This window comes from Petromyzon marinus, chromosome 23, assembly GCF_048934315.1.
Source record: "Petromyzon marinus isolate PM22_M1 ecotype Great Lakes invasive population chromosome 23, UKy_Petmar_22M1.pri1.0, whole genome shotgun sequence".
NCBI lineage: Eukaryota > Metazoa > Chordata > Hyperoartia > Petromyzontiformes > Petromyzontidae > Petromyzon > Petromyzon marinus.
Genome location: NC_133689.1, coordinates 6,718,658 through 6,739,202, shown reverse-complemented (window position 1 = coordinate 6,739,202; position 20,545 = coordinate 6,718,658). Strand labels below are relative to the sequence as shown.

The 20,545-nt window shown below is 47.4% G+C and overlaps 1 protein-coding gene across 2 annotated transcripts; it reads left to right on the top strand.

Moving 5' to 3' along the window:
• The first annotated feature begins 315 nt into the window (after window positions 1-315).
• LOC116945243 (gametocyte-specific factor 1-like) lies at window positions 316-18,347 on the top strand. 2 transcript variants are annotated; one of them, XM_076068992.1, is made up of 9 exons: window positions 316-479; window positions 3,202-3,401; window positions 4,822-4,954; window positions 6,301-6,390; window positions 6,490-6,559; window positions 9,183-9,266; window positions 10,548-10,623; window positions 11,405-11,489; window positions 16,496-18,347. In XM_076068992.1, the coding sequence occupies exons 2-8, from the start codon at window positions 3,261-3,263 to the stop codon at window positions 11,459-11,461; spliced, it is 651 nt and encodes a 216-aa protein (XP_075925107.1). In that variant the 5' UTR covers window positions 316-479; window positions 3,202-3,260; the 3' UTR covers window positions 11,462-11,489; window positions 16,496-18,347. The 2 variants fall into 2 exon arrangements, with proteins under 2 accessions (XP_075925107.1, XP_032815472.2); XM_032959581.2 differs by lacking the exon at window positions 16,496-18,347 and adding an exon at window positions 13,621-16,465 and having other exon boundaries at window positions 317-479.
• The last annotated feature ends 2,198 nt before the right edge of the window (window positions 18,348-20,545 follow it).

Below are 20,545 nucleotides of genomic sequence, written 5' to 3'. Positions count from 1 at the left end.
CGTACAAGCACTGTACACACACGCGTACACGCACTGTACACACACGCGTACAAGCACTGTACACACACGCGTACAAGCACTGTACACACACACGTGTACAAGCACTGTACACACACACGCGTACAAGCACTGTACACACACACGCGTACAAGCACTGTACACACACACGCGTACAAGCACTGTACACACACACGCGTACAAGCACTGTACACACACACGCGTGCAAGCACTGTACACACACGCGTACAAGCACTGTACACACACGTGTACAAGCACTGTACACACCCACGTGTATAAGCACTGTACACACCCACGTGTACAAGCACTGTACACACCCACGTGTACAAGCACTGTACACACCCACGTGTACAAGCCCCACGCTTGTATTTAAAACGGACGTTTAACCAAACTGCGCTGTTGGGTTTTGAATATCGCGACAACGTGGTTGGTGGTAGTGCCGTTAGGATCAGCGGCTACAGGTAACGGTGTGTTAATCATGGTAACGTGGTTACGTGGGTTTTTTTTTAGTTTATATCTGCGTGAATGGCATTGGGCCTCTGTGTGTCTATGTTGTGTGTCTCTCTCTGCTTTGTGCGTCTGTCTGTGTGTCTCCATGTCTGTGTTTTGTCTCTCTCTCTCACATTTAGTTCTACCTGATGGCGGTTGCCTGTGTTGCAATCGAAACGTCGTACTCGATTATTTAATGTATCTTCTTGCTACGTTGACTTTACCGAAAGAACCAAAGAGTAATTTCTGCAGTCACGAAAGCTTCAAATCGAGTTCCAATGTGTAGTGTTGTCCATGGGGCGAGCAAGGAAGGGATGCAAGGCCTGACTCAAACCACAGACCGGCATTGCTCACATAATTCACTTTGTGATCATCGGAAGACTGCGATTCTGATCTTGCACTTTGTCGACACACGTGTGTGTGTGTCAGTGTGTGTGTCTGTGAATCAGTCGAGCGGCAATATCTTTTCATCGGTTGCGTAACGCTGTGTGGAAGCTACCTGGTCTGTCGCTCCGCACTAAGCTTCAGGTCTTCTCGGCCACGGTCATTCCCTCCCTTATCTACGCTTGCGAAACGTGGACCCCCCCCCCTAATGGAACATCTTCGCCGGTTAGAAACATTTAGGCTGGCCTGCCTACGATCCATCCTGGGTTTAACCAGACTGGATTGTGTGAGGAGCTCACAAATCCTTGAAAGATCTGGGCACGGTCCCATCGGTGAGCTCCTCCGGCAGGCAAGGCTGCGATGGCTGGGTCATGTAGCCCGCATGCCCAGCCACCGCATGCCGAAACAGCTTTTGTTTGGCCGGATTGAGGGGGCTAAGCGGGCGCGGCACGGGCTAGAGAAGAGATGGAGTGATGTGGTACAGGAGGACGTGGAGCTGAGTGGACTTGCCGATGACTGGTACCAGCGGTGTCAAGATCGGCCTCTGTGGAGGAGGCTCGTGAAGGACGCTACTGGGCAGTTGGAGGCAGTCGCCCTCCAACAACAACGGAGGGCGGAGAAGCGACGCTCACAACAACGAGCGGAGCGCCGGGTGCCTAAAGCACAGCAGGTTGACATAGTAGGGGGCACAGGTGGTGCATCAGCCAGTCATCTCAGTCATTCGACCCGTGGCACCTGGGTCTGCCCCGTGACCTCCTGCCAGCGGGCGTTCGACACTTCACGTGGCCTCAGGGTGCACATAGCCTGGCACAAGTGTCGTGGTGACGTCACCGCCACTTAGTGGCGAATGGCGGTTGTTGTTGTGTGTCAGTGTGTGTGTGTCAGTGTCGACTCAGCCTCAAATGAGTACCTGGTGCGGTGTGTAAACATTGTCACTGGGGAGACAAAGGTGGTCGGGCGTGGTGCTGGACACCCACCCCCTCGTGTGCCGTTCCGGCCTTCATAGGTGCTCGCTAACAGCACTTGCCCCTACAGTCTGTTAAGGCTACGCGGGGATCTTTTGTCAGTGTGTCAGTGTGTATTGCTGGTGGGAGCGGTAGTGTAGCGGTTAGCGCTCCGACACATGGCGAACACCAGTGACGATTATCTGAACCGGTTCTGGGCTTCCCCTAGGTCGACTCGGCTTCAAATGAGTACCTGATGCGGTGTGTCAACATCGCCACTGGGGAGACAAAGGCGGTCGGGCGTGGTGCCGGCCACCCCACTCGTGTGCCGTTCTGGCCTTCATAGGTGCTCGCTAACAGCACTTGCCCCTACAGTCTGTTAAGGCTACACGGGGGATCTTTGGCTCTTTGTCTTTGTATTGCTGCTGCTGTATGGGTGCTCACGTGTTGTATATACGGCAGTCGGCTTCTGCTAGGACATTGTATGGGGGATGAGTGCAGTTTAGAACACGGTCCACATTTTAAACAAAAGGCTCCACAGCTTTGCAAGTACAAACTTGGTATGCGAATCACAGTGTCATAGTTTACCCATTCTTATTTACACTTCTTCTAAGCCAAAAGTCTAATTTTGTGCATGACGGGGAAAAGCTTACACTGGGGTGCGTCTAATTTGGTGAGCCGCTCGATGGAATCCTGAGATGCAAAGTGACGAAATGAAGTGCCTCCCACAAAATATCTCGGTGGGCAGGCAGGTCGATGGGATATGTTTCATCGTCTGGGACTCACGGCCACGCTCGCACTTGGGTTCACATCCCTCGTCTTCTGCTCGTGAAGCTGGTGGCCGTATTGCCCCGTGTGCTCTTGTGCGCTGGTTCGGTCCGAGTGTCGTCCGCGGTCTTCGGGGGAGGTCTTTCTCAGGGACCTCTGCTGCCGAGTCAGTGACGAGACGTCGGTTCTTTGCCCCACGCGTCCCACGATTCCGTCCCATCTGTATAGTGGGTTGGTGCCCGCTGCCGGGGTATTGGCTGCCGTTTCCCAGAATGGCCAGCGTGATTTTAAGCGCTTTCAGAAGGGCAGTGGGACAGTAGCTCGTGAGATTGTTGGCTGTTCTTCCTGGCTTTTATGATGGCAACGATTTTGGAGTGGTGCCACACTTATCCCAGTGTCAAGGATGTTGGAGGCAAAGTTGGCAAGCTACATCCGTCCTTTTGTGTCCAGGTTCTTGAGGAATTCTGGGTCGATGCCGCAAAACCCGGCGTTGAACCCAAGGCCCTTTTTTTGCCAAGAGGCACAAGGGTTACCACTGCGCCTGCTAATCGTCTGACAAATGCAAATCCTCATTGTTTGTCTTGTGTGTGTGCTGAAGACGGACCCTCTGAGTTGTGCAGTGCAGGCACGCGTTTGCCATCCTTGGAGGCTGTCACCATGTCGCAGGACCTGGGAGAGATACACCCCCTGCCAAGCATGACGGATGTGGACCCTGACGCGCTCTTTCGGTGTCCCTACGACCCCAGTCACATCCTGTGCGCGAAGCGCTACACCTATCACGTGGCCAAGTGTAGCCTGGTAAGGGCACCCAGCGGGAAGCACAGTGTCGTGATGATGATGATGATGGTGGTGATGGTGGCACATTGATATCTGAGCCGGTTCTGAGGTCCTGAACCCACGCTTAACCAGTGTGGTGAGGTACGGTCAAATAACCCCCTTGGTTAGCGTACCGCTATACGAATGCGGTAACCCAAGTTTGATTACCAGGCGGTGATATCTGTACCAGTTCTGGGCCTCCCTTAGGTCGACTCGGCCTCAAACGAGCACACGGATGCGGTGCGTAAACGTCGGCATTGGGGAAACTAAGGCGGCTGGGTGTGCGGTCCTGGGCCTAGCCACCACTCGGTGTGCCATGTCGGCCTTGGTAAATAATCTTTATTTGTTTTTGATGTAGCGCGCTTCACGCCGGGGTGTCTCGGAACGCTTGAAGCGCGATAAGTGACTTGCATCGGACGCATCGTATCTCAACACATTTGAAAGGGCGCATCCCCCAGTGGCAGCTGTCCCTGCGCGCGGCACAAGGCGACTTCGGAACCTGGCCTGCAATCGGGCATTATACTCTTTGGTTCTTTCAGTAAAGTCACGTAGGTAAAAAAAAAACAACATTAAAACAAAGATGAAAACAAATAAATAAAATCACGACGTTTCGGAGGCAACACAAGCTTCCTTCATCAGGTGTAGAAAGCACAGCAAAATTACTTACCCTATATAATTAATCTCTCGTCACAAATAGCTCTCTCTACAGTAATTTTGCTGTGCTTTTTACACCTGATAAAGGAAGCTTGTGTCGCCTCCGAAACGTCGTGATTTAATTTAGTTTTTATTAAAAAAAAAATTTTTACCTACGTGACTTTACCGAAAGAACCAAAGAGTATGGATCCTTGCAGTCACGAAAACTTCAAATCTATAATTAATCGGGCGTTAGTCTGCCAGTCTCGGGGGCCACGATTGTTGCTGCTGTGTGAGATCCCAAATAAGTAATGCCACCGCCCCACGATAAAAGCCGATTTGAAACCAATAAGCTTTGTTTTTCAAATGAGGCATGATCTCAAGAACCAATATGTGTAGGAGTTTTGTCAAATCGCACGGCCGAGTCGTAGCACGTTTGCTGGTTGTTGCAGAGATGCATGGGTTCAGGTCCCACAGCCGCCCTGGTTGATGCCAAGGGTATATGAACCATGAAAAATATGCACCGACCACTTCACAGTGGGGGAGAGGGGGGGGGGGTGGGGAAGGATCCCATCACATAATTAGGAAAATGTAAACAATGTACTGCACCGTCACTGTCCAAATTTAAGGTAAAAAAAAACAATCCCCCCCCCCCAAAATTGCACAACATAGCGGGACTCTTCCTCTGTTAACGACTTTCTTCTTGGGTGAATAAACGTACGTGTAAATCATCGAGAGTGCGACGCCCCTCCCCCACCCCCCCTTTCAGACGCACAAGAAGGTGGCACAGAAGATGCGCACGTGCCCATTCAACGCTCGCCACCGGATACTGAGGAGTAGCATGGCCGAGCATCTGGCCCAGTGCCCCGACCGGACGGTCGGCCCGACCGAGGTGGCGCAAGGTCAGTGGCGCCGCCCCGCACGCTCGCAAGCCGGCGTGGCGCAGCGCCCGCGCGGCGGTTTCGGCAATCGCCTCGCCAAGCGTTGCGCGCTGCGGCCATCGCGTCGACGCGTTGTTGTCTTTGATGTCCGGCGACGTGCCACGAGGCGAAGGCATTCCGATAGGGAAGCTCTGCGCCATCGCCTTGTGTCGGAGATCCAGACGACTCCGCCGAACTGCTGCCGAGGGTCCCATCATTTGGCACACGAGGTGTGGTGCACCTTTTCACATTTCCTGCTATTTAGCCCCTAGCCGCCCCTCCGCCCCCCCCCCCCCCCGATTCGAGTGAGTTGATCAGTACCACCTGTTTGGTGGGTGGGGATAATGCCAGCAGGCTGTCACCATGGGTAGTATCCGCCACGGGCAGAAAGCTTCGTCGACGTACCGCCTGGACACCCTGTGGCAAGGAGCTTCGTGAGCTTCGTAGCGCTCATCAGGGTCGTCCAGCTTTGAATCTCTGTCGGTTTTACTCGCAACGCTTGCTACCACTTGGATGCGCCGGAGACGTTTCGCGACACGTTCAGTTTTTAGTTGTTGTTTTTTTCCCCCTCCTTTCCAAAATGGTGTTCCCGATCAAACGTACTGCAGGTTGCTAAGGCCGTAATTATGAAATATATTGGGGGAGACACATCCCCCCCCCCAATATTCAAATATGCTCAAAATGTCCCCCCCAATATATTGCTATAAAATAGATTTGTTTATGATTGTGGTTATGGTTGTACTTTATTAATCCCTAATCTCTGCCATTACATACAGTGAAACAAGAAAAGGTAAAAAAAAGAAAAAAACAGAGCAATTTAATACAATACACTATTAGACATTATTATTATTTTGCACCCAGCTGGTGCTACCGATAAACCACCTTTAGGTCAATGGTGTCAGGACAAATCGCGAGGTGTTCATAAAACGGTAATGAGCCAAGGTTATTCATCTTGAGTGACTTGATGAGAGGCATTACCCAGTTACACGAGAGGGCCCATTGTAATTACAGGTGGATTTGAACCCTAGAGTTCGAAACTATATATTTTTATTTTACCAGGTAAGGCCCACTGATCTATTAGCTCTTGTTCAGAAGCGACTGGCCACAAATGATGGCTCAACGAAGTGGCTTATGTGGACATTTATATCAGCCAAATACTGTAAATGCACGTTGATTCTAAATGTGGAGGGAAAACTGGAGGAGCCGGAGAAAAATCGACGCGACCACAGGGAAAACATGCAAACTCCAAATATATAGGGTCGGGATTGAACCCACGACCTCCTGTATACCAGTCAAGGGAGTTAACATCTCAACACCGTGTCTCACAGGGGCGGCGTGTGCGGAGAGAGGAGATGGTCATTCTTTGGTGCCGCAGAGCAGCTGGGAGGCACAGCCATGCCAGGAGGATTGGGACGCAGGTGAATAAGGAATACAGATGATCACTGAATCGATGACACTGCCATCAATTTCGTGATTTGTTTTATGGTGAGCGGCTACATTCGATTATTTTGTTGCAGAGATGGAAGAAGATGGCGAGAAGCAGCCTTACATCTGGGGAATATCTGCCATGTCCCGCAGTAAAACAAGGTGCCCTGCACGTAAAAAAAAATCTATACAAGAATGCACACACAAACCGTTGTAAAACGTCAAGTCGTTGAGTACATTTCGCACGCGCGCCATTCTTGTGGCAAGAAGGTGCCGTTTTCAGCACACCGCCTGATGAGGCTGGTTGTATTTCGATTTAAAGCTTTCGTGACTGCAAGGATTCATCTTCTTTGGTTCTTTCGGTAAAGTCACCACGTAGAATGAGAATAAAATAATAAATTGATAAAATAAAATAACACAATAATATTCTCACGACGTTTCGGCCACAACACAAGCGGCCTTCATCAGGTGAAGGGACGAGACTGTCTGGAGGACAGCGCTGGAGTCCTTGCAGTCACGAAAGCTTTAAATCGAAAACCTCCAGCGCTGTCCTACCAAACAGTCTCGTCCCTTCACCCGATGAAGGCCGCTTGTGTTGTGGCCGAAACGTCGTGAGAATATTATTGTGTTATTTTATCAATTTATTATTTTATTCTCATTCTACGTGGTGACTTTACCGAAAGAACCAAAGAAGAGGCTGGTTGTAATTACCGGCGAAACGACGCACTCGAATTGTAACTGTTGTGGGTTTACTCTCCAACACACAGGTGCGCTGTACTAGAAACTAACTGGCATATTCTTTGGGTCCACGTGACTTTACCGAAAGACCCAAAGAATATTAATTCCTGCAGTCACGAAAGCCTTAAGTTAAGAACGAACTGGCATGTTTTGTTCACGTGACGAACCTTACTAATTTGCTGTGTCGGGTAGTGGCGAGTTTAACGACACATTTATATTTACGCGATCTAACCCCAAACCTAAAACAGTTTTTTTGAAATGCTGTCACTTTTTCAAACTGGACATTTTTTAAAGCAAAAAAAAAAATTCTGAATTTATTTTATCTGCACGTGTACAGTGAGGGAAAAAAGTATTTCATCCCCTGCTGATTTTGTACGTTTGCCCACTGACAAAGAAATGATCAGTCTATCATTTTAATGGTAGGTTTATTTGAACAGTGAGAGACAGATAACAAAAAATAAGGAAAAACGCATGTCAAAAATGTTATAAATTGATTTGCATTTTTATGAGGGAAATAAGTATTTGACCCCTCTGCAAAACATGACTTCGTACTTGGTGGCAAAACCCTTGTTGGCAATCACAGAGGTCAGACGTTTCTTGTAGTTGGCCACCAGGTTTGCACACATCTCAGGAGGGATTTTGTCCCACTCCTCTTTGCAGATCTTCTCCAAGTCATTAAGGTTTCGAGGCTGACGTTTGGCAACTCAAACCTTCAGCTCCCTCCACATATTTTCCATGGGATTAAGGTCTGCTCCAGGACTTTAACGTGCTTCTTCTCTTGAGCCACTCCTTTGTTGCCATGGCCGTGTGTTTTGGGTCATTGTCATGCTGGAATACCCATCCACAACCCATTTTAAATGCCCTGGCTGAGGGAAGGAGGTTCCCACCCAAGATTTGACGGTACATGGCCCCGTCCATCGTCCCTTTGATGCGGTGAAGTTGTCCTGTCCCCTTATCAGAAAAACACCCCCAAAGCATAATGTTTCCACCTCCATGTTTGACGGTGGGGATGGTGTTCTTGGGGTTATAGGCAGCATTCCTCCTCCTCCAAACACAGCGCGTTGAGTTGATGCCAAAGAGCTCCATTTTGGCCTCATCTGACCACAACACTTTCACCCAGATTTCCTCTGAATCATTCAGATGTTCATTGGCAAACTTCATACGGGCATGTATATGTGCTTTCTTGAGCAGGGGGACCTTGCGGGCGCTGCAGGATTTCGGTCCTTCACGGCATAGTGTGTTACCAATTGTTTTCTTGGTGACTATGGTCCCAGCTACCTTGAGATCATTGACAAGATCCTCCCGTGTAGTTCTGGGCTGATTCCTCACCGTTCTCATGATCATTGCAACTCCACGAGGTGAGATTTTGCATGGAGCCCCAGGCCGAGGGAGATTGACAGTTCTTTTGTGTTTCTTCCATTTGCGAATAATCGCACCAACTGTTGTCACTTTCTCACCAAGCTGCTTGGCAATGGTCTTGTAGCCCATTCCAGCCTTGTGAAGGTCTACAATCTTGTCCCTGACATCCTTGGAGAGCTCTTTGGTCTTGGCCATGGTGGAGAGTTTGGAATCTGATTGATTGATTGCTTCTGTGGACAGGTGTATTTTATACAGGTAACAAGCTGAGATTAGGAGCACTCCCTTTAAGATTATGCTCCTAATCTCAGCTCATTACCTGTATAAAAGACACCTGGGAGCCAGAAATCTTTCTGATTGAGGGGGGGTCAAATACTTATTTCCCTCATTAAAATGCAAATCCATTTATAACATTTTTGACACGCGTTTTTTATGGATTTTGTTGTTATTCTGTCTCGCACTGTTCAAATAAACCTACCATTAAAATTATAGACTGATCATTTCTTTGCCAGTGGGCAAACGTACAAAATCAGCAGGGGATCAAATACTTTTTTCCCTCGCTGTACATGTCCAAGTACTTTGCGATGAGTCCTCGACGCGGCTCGGGGAATCGACGAGCGAAGTTCATGGGCGCAACTTAACCACGGTGAAGGCGTGACGCTTGACCTCTTTCGATTTTCCTTCTGTCCAGACCGCTACCGGACATGCCCGTGTTCGCCGTGCCCGACTATCCACCGCCGCTGTCCTCGTCGCGTGGCCGCGGGGCCCGGAGGGGGTAAGCCTCCTCATCCCACGCGCGGGAGAGCAGTGCCCCGTACTCCTGCTTGGGTCCACGTGGCCAATTGTCCCCCGGTTAGGACCACCGTACGCCGCTGGGCGGCAGTGGTTCCTAAAACCCGCGAGCTTTTTCACGTGCCCCCTTTGCCAGACCTGCCCACCGTGCCCATTCTCCTACCTGCCATTTCCAGTTCAAATGAGCAATTGAGGTTTAGCGAATGGTTCATCATTGACCTCTAGTGGCGAGGAACGGTAAACCTCACTCGCTGGCCACGCGAGAAATGGCTTGTCGCCCGTTATCCAGGTCAAGTCATGGCCTCCAAGAATGCGTATTGGAAAGGGGGAGAGTTTGTTGGACAAATATTCTCCGTATATTGCTCGGCCTTGTACTTTGTCAAATCGTGAGCACATTGGGCATTCGCGCTGTTCTCACAGAGTGCGTTACCGCGAAAACGCCGTGTTGCTCCGGCGAGTCTCGGTGTGCAATCGTTTCATCACGGCAGGAGGCGCTGTTCCTACGTGATTTTACCCAATTAGGTGATTTGCGAGTCATTTTTCTCCGCGTGTAAACTTTGGACGTTGACGAATAACGTCACGGGAATCTCTCGCATACAGCCGTGAAGCAGAAGGGGCACGTACGTTCGGTGAATACGGCTGCAGCATTAACCAGGGCGGCCGCTGGGCTCGTACCACGAAGCTTTGCAACGAGCGGCAAACGCGCCACCGCTCGGCCATGCGTCACTGCCCCCCAGTGTCTATTGGTTTCTCGAGTTTGTATAGGTGGGAATACCTTCTTGCAATCGGTCAATATTGGTGTGCCAACGAGAGTAAGGGGCCGCACATAAATGACGTCACACACCTGAGGGGAGGGGTCAGACATTTGTGACGAGTGGGGGGGGGGGGGGGGGAGGTTTGAGAAATGTGACGTCACTTCAAAATGCGCAACTTTAATAAATACAGACGACACGTTCTACTTAATTAAATAGACTTTTTAATAAATGTTTTCTCCTACAACATCAGAGTGCAGCGCCACATTAAACACGCACTACAATGACAATAGTTTAAAGCGATTTGAAGCATGTTTTATATCTTTTTTTTGGGGGGGGGGGCAGAGCTTTGTGACGTAATATTTGAGGGGGGGGGGGTCTGACTTTTTGTGACGCCGTGTGACGAGGGTGGGGGGGGTGGGGGGTCTAAAAACCGTCCAAAATCGCGTGACGTCATTTATGGACGGCACCTAAGACACGGAGGTGGTGCACGTCCGGTGCTTTTGTTGCAGGAACAACTCTGCCGCTGGACCCAGTGGCAGGCAGCTCACCTCCACGTCTGATACCACGGGCTCTAAGCACAAGTCTGTGAGTACCAGCAACTGGGCGTCCGCCCTTCGTGCGCTCGGCTGCTTTTGACAACGTCGCGGAGCTTTTCGAGGAGTTGCCGTGATACCGATCTAATGATTCGAATCCACCTCCCCGCTTTTCGATCCGATCCGGCAGTCGGAAGACGATGTTTGTGGAAATGGTCGTGTTCCGTGTTCTGGATGGTTTAAAGAACCTGGTGACCGCGGTAGCTAACGTTCAAGTGCTAAAACGCGCCCGAGGCCTTAAACAATGACAGGGACGGCGGTATTTCGCTGAACGTGCCAGGTGGTGAAGTATTTCATCATTGCCGTAGCGAGGGCGGGATGGGGGCGGCAGGGGAAGGGACAGATTTCCCCAGGGCGCCCCACCCACCGATAGCAATAATTCGACTCTGCAATAATTCAACTCTGCAATAATTCGACTCGAATAATTCGACTCTGCAATAATTCGACTGCAATAATTAAAGTCTGCAATAATTCGACTCTGCAATAATTCGACTCTGCAATAATTTGACTCGAATAATTCGACTGCAATAATTCGACTGCAATAATTAAAGTCTGCAATAATTCGACTCTGCAATAATTCGACTGCAATAATTAAACTCTGCAATAATTCGACTCTGCAATAATTCGACTCTGCAATAATTCAGGGGTCAGTGGGTGACGCCTTCAAGGGGCAAGTTGTCTCTCGGCGCGCGTTGTCAATGTTTGCCACCCTAGCTGGTTTGGAGGGCCGTTTATTATTCTCCCCATCGCTACCCCCCCCCCCTTCCTCGTAGGGCAACGCACAGGCAAGTGCAAGCTGCAAGTCACGAGGAGGCGCCGCTTGGCAATAAGACTCCGAAGGGACCCGAAGAAAAAGGGGTGAGTTCGGCACCCGCCCGCGGTGCTGTTGTGCCCACATCATGAGAAGGCATGGGCAGAATGACAAGCAAAGATTGGGATGATCCATGTTGAATTGTCACTAAAGTGTGAAGAACATAAGAAAATATCGCCACCCTTATTACGTCATTAACACGGCCTTACAATAATAATGATAAAAGTAGCAGCCCTTTTGGCAATGCACTGACGCGTGAATGCGGGACGTAACATCAGAGTAAGACTAAAAGATCACCAAAGAAATATTAAATTATCTCAAACACAACTGTCGGCAGTGGCAGAACATGCTTGCCAACAAGGCCGCTCAATTGATTTTGATAACGTTGAAGTGTTGTGTAAAACTAATTATGACTGGCCAAGACTAATTAGATAATCCATTGGAATTGAGAGAAATACAAATAACTTTAATCCCTCTGATAGCTACAGGCTTAGTGCGGCCTGGAAGCGTATTATTAAATAATACATATTACAATTCCTTATTGGGGGGAAGCGCATACTAATTAACTGATTACTAACGTAGTATATAATTACAGTACCCCCCCCCCCCACCTCTGATTCCTGCACCATATTGGGTATAGTGATTGGGTTCAGTTATTAAATAATACACATTGCAACTAGTTATTAATCTACAACTGATTACTAATCATAACAATTAACTGATTAATAATATATTATATAATTACAATACCTCCCCCTCTCTGCCTCTAATCTCTGCATCTGATTGGGTTAAATGATGATGTCACCCTGCTGCTCTATTTAAGACCGGGAGCAGGTGGAGGGCTTCACTATTCTGGCGAATTGCCCGATGATGCTGGATGTAATTACCAGCGAAACGTCGTACTCAAAAATTGTAAATGTTGTGGATTCACCCTTCAACACACCGGTGGGCTAAAGTAGTGAACTATTTGTCTTTTGTCAACGTGACACTTTTTTTTTACTGATTGGCCGTGTCGGGTGGTCGAGGGTTACGACACATTTATAAATAACGCGATCTAACCCAAAAACCTTTATTATGAATAATATTGGTCGCAAAGCCTACGTGTTAAACTATAAAAATGTCTCTCCACATGCTTTGTAATTCGCCAATAATTGACTCATTGAGTCATTGGGGGGGAGGGGGGTCAGACCATATCATTACCGGACAACCGCGTAGGGTCAGCGCAGATGGTTGGGGCTCTGCGGTGCTGGCAGGTGCTGTTTTGCAGAACTTGAGGATCTTATCGGCGGTGAAATGCGGTTGACAAGATGCAAGCTCTAATAACTCGTCCTGGATATGTTAAAATAACCTGTCTCAAGTATCTTCCTCTACCCAAACCGCTGTGTCCCTGCGGGGCCGTACTATTTGCCGTCGCTGCTCATTGGGCGCTTTAGCTCCACGTCTTTGGGTTTTCCCCGCCACCCCCACCGGCCCAGGAAAGTTTTACAGTGTTTGCTTTTCGTTGGTTCACCATGCAATACGACACGACAGCCTTTGAACCACGGTGAGGGCTATCGGGGTTGAGCCTCGGGTGGTTTATTGACTCTCCAAGCAGTGGTCACATTGGGATTTGGATGACGCTGTAAGGTACACGTGACTTTGCCGAAAGTGGCTCTGGGGGTGGCTTTGAGGGTTTATGGCATCACTGAAAGGGGCACTCGTCTGGCAACCACCCATGGGGCCAGGGTACAAATGTGGATGGCCACCCTTTACGAACAAAATAAATACACAGACTTTTAACACCTCCTTCCCACATTTGCCTCTCCATGGAAAAAATAAAGGATTTTTTTGGCGTGTGTACACCACATCACATCGGCCGCACAGCCTTGTGGGAGTGCGTGTTTTTCAGCAGCGTTGGTTTCGTATAAGCAAGCTCTGGTCTTGCTTTGACATTCACGTGTCTTACCAGCAGAGTTCGACTTGCTGACCTCTCGTGTTGAAAAGCATGGATTTATTCTGTATTTGCGACGCAAAAATATAATAGAAGCCTGCTTTGGTTTTCCCTACGTGTGGACGCTACTATCTCATGCCCTCCGACTAAGAATGGCCCATTGTGTGCGCCGATGCTGCTGCTGCTGCGCCATTTTACAACCTGCCCTGCGATAAATAAGTGAGAGCATGTCCTCCGCCCGTGTGCAGGTTTTATTATCCCGTTGAGGAAAGAAAGATTCAACATAATTTCGACTCGTACCGCGCCGCCGCCGGCAAAGTATCCACTCCCCGCTGTCGACTCGTGTGGCACGGGGAGTGAACAAAGAAGCGTGAAGAATTGCACTGGGACGGAAAGAGGAACACGTGGATCAGTTGAACGAGTGCACATTTTTTCGTGAAATATTTTCAAAGTTAAGTGGGCTTGGGCAGGACATGTCGTTCGAAGAGGGGGTTGATGGCTGTGGTCAAGGCTCGAGAGATTGAGCGAGATGGCGTGGAGGGAACATGCCCCGAAAGGATGTCCATTTCGGACATGGAGTGATGAATCGGCTTGTGCGTTGGAGCTAGATTGTTGGCATCCTGACACCTTGAGAGATGGAAAATGCTTGGGGAGGCGTGGCTGATGTTGAGACCATATATTTTTCCTGGGTTTTACATTTTCTGCTGCCAATCCTACAGCATTTAAACTACAGGATACATTTTGATGAGCAAAAGCTCATTAGAAATGCGTTGGCCTCACAACAGATACACTTAAGTAATGTTTGTCGGGTTTTTTTTTTACGACAGCACGCTCCTGCATGCATTAAACATGTCCGGGCACTGAGCTAGCATCAGAGATCCCCGAATTTAAATCCAGATGCCAAGGTTCTCACACGGTCACGAATTTTCTGCGCAAATAAACATTCACCAAAAAAATTACTCGTCTAATGGATATTGCTCATGTAACAGGTGAGAAGCTGACTCAACACCTTAGCAACTGGCGCAATCACATCGTTCTCTCAAAACCATACAGCTCAACCATCGCCCCCCCCCCCCCCAACTGCTTTGTCCACGTATAGGCGAGTGGTTGCGCAGCAAGCTAATTTAACGGCTCGTTCAGGAATTGCAATGACGAGTTGCGGTTCGCGAAAGTGCAACGCGTGGCGAAATACATCGCTACATATTGGCGAGCACAACCGCGTACAACTGGTTGCAGAGACGTCCACGTATAATTATCAATTTAGTTGCACGCAACCAAGTTGAGACTGAAAGTTATTTCGAGTACTGTGACTGCTCTTGTACAGTGAGGGGAAAAAAGTATTTGATCCCCTGCTGATTTTGTACGTTTGCCCACTGACGAAGAAATGATCTGTCTATAATTTTAATGGTAGGTTTATTTGAACAGTGAGAGACAGAATAACAACAAAAAAATCCAGAAAAACGCATGTCAAAAATGTTATGAATTGATTTGCATTATAATGAGGGAAATAAGTATTTGACCCCTCTGCAAAATATGACTTGGTACTTGGTGGCAAAACCTTTGTTGGCAATCACAGAGGTCAGACGTTTCTTGTAGTTGGCCACCAGGTTTGCACACATCTCAGGAGGGATTTTGTCCCACTCCTCTTTGCAGATCTTCTCCAAGTCATTAAGGTTTCGAGGCTGACGTTTGGCAACTCGAACCTTCAGCTCCCTCCACAGATTTTATATGGGATTAAGGTCTGGAGACTGGCTAGGCCACTCCAGGACTTTAATATGCATCTTCTTGAGCCACTCCTTTGTTGCCTTGGCCGTGTGTTTTGGGTCATTGTCATGCTGGAATACCCATCCACGACCCATTTTCAATTCCCTGGCTGAGGGAAGGAGGTTCTCACCCAAGATTTGACGGTACATGGCCCCGTCCATCGTCCCTTTGATGCGGTGAAGTTGTCCTGTCCCCTTATCAGAAAAACACCCCCAAAGCATAATGTTTCCACCTCCATGTTTGACGGTGGGGATGGTGTTCTTGGGGCTATAGGCAGCATTCCTCCTTCTCAAAACACGGCGAGTTGAGTTGATGCCAAGAGCTCCATTTTGGTCTCATCTGACCACAACACTTTCACCTAGTTGTCCTCTGAATCATTCAGATGTTCATTGGCAAACTTCAGACGGGCATGTATATGTGCTTTCTTGAGCAGGGGGACCTTGGGGGCGCTGCAGGATTTCATTCCTTCATGGCGTAGTGTGTTACCAATTGTTTTCTTGGTGACTATGGTCCCAGCTGCCTTGAGATCATTGACAAGATCCTCCCGTGTAGTTCTGGGCTGATCCCTCACCGTTCTCATGATCATTGCAACTCCACGAGGTGAGATCTTGCATGGAGTGCCAGGCCGAGGGAGATTGACGGTTCTTTTGTGTTTTTTCCATTTGCGAATAATCGCACCAACTGTTGTCCCCTTCTCACCAAGTTTCTTGGCAATGGTCTTGTAGCCCATTCCAGCCTTGTGTCGGTCTACAATCTTGTCCCTGACATCCTTGGAGAGCTCTTTGGTCTTGGCCATGTTGGAGAGTTTGGAATCTGATTGATTGCTTCTGTGGACAGGTGTCTTTTATACAGGTAACAAGCTGAGATTAGGAGCACTCCCTTTAAGAGTGTGCTCCTAACCTCAGCTCGTTACCTGTATAAAAGACACCTGGGAGCCAGAAATCTTTCTGATTTAGAGGGGGTCAAATACTTATTTCCCTCTTTAAAATGCAAATCAATTTATAACATTATTGACATGCGTTTTTCTGGATTTTTTGTTGTTATTCTGTCTCTCACTGTTCAAATAAACCTACCATTAAAATTATAGACTGATCATTTCTTTGTCAGTGGGCAAACATACAAAATCAGCAGGGGATTAAATACTTTTTTCCCTCACTGTATAGATGTTAAAGACTTGAAACAAGATATTTGTTTACATTAAAATCACAACTTTTTAAGAATATTGTTTTTATCTGCCAAATGTTTCAACATAACTCATTGCATTTCACCTGGATGTGTATTACAACATGTCGCTGAAACAAAAACAATAAATTAATACTTTTAAACGTGTTTTTTTTCATGAAATATTTTTTTTTGCAGGGCCTTATCAGCATCCACGGTCATCAACGATCGGTCTATCCTCCAGATGCTGTGGGCCCAGCAGAAACACTTCTCTGGACCTCCACATTCACCTGGACCTTTACGGCAGAGTGGGGATTTATTACTTTTTTTTCTGTTCTTGGCCATTCAGAGGCCGGTGTGCTCACCCACGCCTGCTACGCAGAAGGTCCTGGGTTCAATCCCTACCCTTGACGCCTGTATATTTGGAGTTCGCGTGATCCTTTCCCCACGGTGGTTGCGTGTATTTTTCTCCAGGTTCCTCCGGTTTCACCCTTCACAGTGCACGTCAAACTCAATTGATGACATGCACTGTTGGGGCCGAATTAAAACGACCACGGTCTTGGACTGTGTTCAGTGTAACGACGTGCTCAGGATAGGGTCGCCTGGTGGTGTTTTTGACAGTGCTGGCCCACGAAGGGACCGTCCATAAATGACGTCACGCGATTTTGGACGATTTTTGACCCCCCCCCCCCCGTCGTCACACATCGTCACAAATGTCTGACCCCCTCCAGGTGCATGACGTCATTTATGGACGGCCCCTAAGCCACCCAGGTACCTCCTGACATATCCTGAAAGATTTCCAAACGTGACTGGACTTTGGGGTCATGTTTTATTTCGCGAATGCTTTTACACGTGACTTTTACACGGAGCACCAGATAGGCAATATAAATAAATGTATGGCCATATGCGAGTGGACGTCAGCCCACGTAGATCCGAGCCATGTGACAGCCTCCTTAACAAGTCCGCCCGGCACGTTAGTGCCACTGCCAACGTGTTCGTTCGCCTCTTTGAGTGCACATTCAACAGGCCACGATTGCGACAGTGATGAATGTTTAATACATATAATTGGTTAAAGCCGCAAAAGTTAAAGCCGCCTTTCACGTGGTGTCTCGTTTGGCAGTGCATTGGACAGGTGTTTGTAAGGCTTCTTGGCAGTGCAGTATTTGGTAAGCTACTCTACGAGAATATCGCCACAAGGGGCCGCCACTGCATTGTGAATCGTCTCGCGTATTCCTCGGATGATCTCAACCGAAAGGCACACACACACACACAGGCTTACACTTCTACCAAGACTGGACTGTATTTTTTTACATTTACAGGAAATGACCTGTACATATACAGCCAAGTCATTCAACTGTAGAGCAGTGTTCGGGGATTTTTTTTTTTTTAGGGCGGACTGCTTTTGCGTTTGAAAATGCGAGCGGTTCAAACGTCAAGCGTTTTTGTAAATTCCGCGTTCCAAACGTTGAACGTAACTTTCAAATGCAATCAGCCACTCAAGAATCCCACGTTGTCTAGGCGACTGTAGTGTTATGGTGCGTATTCGTTTTACTGCAAATCTCAGTCGTAATACAACTCGCTTGTTCTACTACAAAAGCAGGCCTCTTAAAATTTGTTAAACTGATGCCTTGGCTAATATGAATAATATTTTACTTATGCGAGCATGATTTAGGTTATTTTGCAGTGAATGTTCAACTTCTGTGCCATTTTTCATATTCTTGGTTCTTTCGGTAAAGTCACGTAGAAGGGAAACAATAAAATAATACAAATATAAAACAATAAAATTCTCACGACGTTTCGACTGCAATACAAGCAATCATCATCAGGTGTGAAACCCACAGCAAGAACATTTGAAAAAAGTGGCGGTTTTTTTTACGTTAGCACCACGGAGAGCGATTTGACAGTTTGGTCAGATGGACGAGTCCATCTATGTACGGAAAAGAGGAGGGGGGAGACGTAAATAATGGATGCGGTCTGAAAGCCATTGTCTCTTCCTGTATTTTCCATTTTAAACCTTGTCACCTTTAATAAAACATGTTTTAATCCTGAATGAGTTCTCACTTGGCTGAAATAGGATATGACTGACCGACTGATATTTTTTACGGAAAGCCCATTACCCAAAATATTACCTTTTTTATTTATCAATTGAAAGGTTTATTTTTTATTGAAGACTTGAGAACATTTCCCACCCTGAAATTGTTTTTTTTAAATGGAGGGAAGTGAGCAGAGTGGGTGTGTGTCAAAAAATGACAATTCACCTGATTACACCAGTACTGATGTATAGATCAGAGTTCTGGACACGAACTAATCGGCGAGCTAACATTGATTGACAGAGAAGAGAACGCCGTGATGGATTTGTGGCATCGGCAGAAAAGACAAGTGAGAAAGGAGTGAGACGACATAGGCTTTAGCCAGTTCCGGATTAAGCTTGTGCGGGGCCTGTAGCATATGTTTAAAAAGGTTCCCTAAATATAAAAAAAACACATTAAAACATTATTTTTTCACTTGCAAAGTAAAGTAATTGTATTTTTTCATTTGCTATACAGCCAGATAATACGACAAATCGCTAACCTTAAACACCCAGTCGTTCATAAAAGTTGAAGGCAGTATAGTACTATAGTGGTAGAGCAAGTGCAGAATCATTGAAACGGAATTGATATCTTTAACCATTTAGCGTGGGGCCCTTGAAAGTGCGGGCCCCGTAGCATATGTAGCTACTTTTGCTACTGGGATAATCTGGCACTGGCAGTAGCGTCGATTGTGGAGACATTGAGGGAGAAAAGACTGAGATGTTTCGGACGTTGCCAGAAGGCCGGGAGAGGGCGTGAGACCGAGGAAGACGTCGCAATAGTTTGTCGACAAGGACGTGAGAACACGCTGCATTACTTTGGGAAAGGATGTGAAGAGAGAGGATTCGGAAAGAAGCCTCGACCTCGCGGCGGTATTTGGATCGGTTACCGACTCATTACTCATTACTTTGCGTCCATACTGGTTGCTCGATTTGCCACTACACCTGCAAATGAAACAGCTCATAGACACTTCTACACTCCATCTTTGTATCCTTTTAAACCATATCTTTGTCCTATTCACCAGCACTCCTTCCAAACTTCATTCTGCTCTTAAAAATAACACCATCTGCGAGCTGCTGCTATTCGTCCAAGGTTCGCAGCTCTTCATCCTTTCACAGAAAATACTTGTGCAAACTATTAATTCTACTTTTCTTATTTCTGGGTGGTATTGAGCTTCATCCTGGCCCAAATGTAAAGAACTCGTATAATTCTGCAGATTTTTCTGGCAGAAAAGGAGTTGGTGTTCTACATGTCAACATCAGAGGGCTTGTGACTAAATTAAGTCAACTAAAACTAGAAGTGGCAAATCTTGACCCGGACATTTTTTTGCCTAACAGAAACATTTCTCACTCCTGCCGTCAATGACTTGCAGATTACGATTGACAACTACAACCTTTTTCGGCTTGACCGAGGATCTAAAAGAGGTGGAATTGCCATCTATGTTCGTAATACTATTGCATGTTCACCAGCTCACTCCTTGTTTAAAAAATGTTGCTTTGAAGGTTTAGCTCTCAGAATAACTCTCCCAAATATTCAACAGATATTAGTAGTGTGCTGCTATAGACCGCCTAGTGGGAAGGATTGTGAAGCTGCATCTGCACTGAGAGAGCTTTTTGAGGGCCTCCCAAAAGGTGAAATAGTTTTAGTGGGTGATCTAAATTGGAATTGGCTAAACCCGCCGGCCGTGGCCACAAATTTTACAGATGAATTTAACCTGTTTCAATTAATAAATGTCCCCACAAGACCCAACCTAAAAAATCTGGGACAGTCAACTCTGCTTGACGTCCTATTGACAAATGCACCTCACAATTTCGCACTGACTGGTGTTCTGGGTAATAACCTTAGTGATCACTCCTTCATTTTTGGGGGGAGATCATCAGCCAGACCAAAAGCCCCCCCTAAAATTGTTGAGAAGCACTCTTTGAGGCACTTCAGCACTCGGGCATTTACTAATGATGTGCTTCACTCGGATATTGACAAAGTCTGTGATATCCCCAACCTGACTACGGCTTGGGAGACTTTCAGGTACACGTTTCTCCAAATTCTTAACAAACATGCTCCGTTGGTTAGATTTAAAACTAAAGGCAACCACCCACCATGGTATGATCCTTTGATTACAAAGCTCATGAAAACTAGGGACAAGGCTTGGGCATGTGCTCAGAAAAGTAATTTGGTAAAT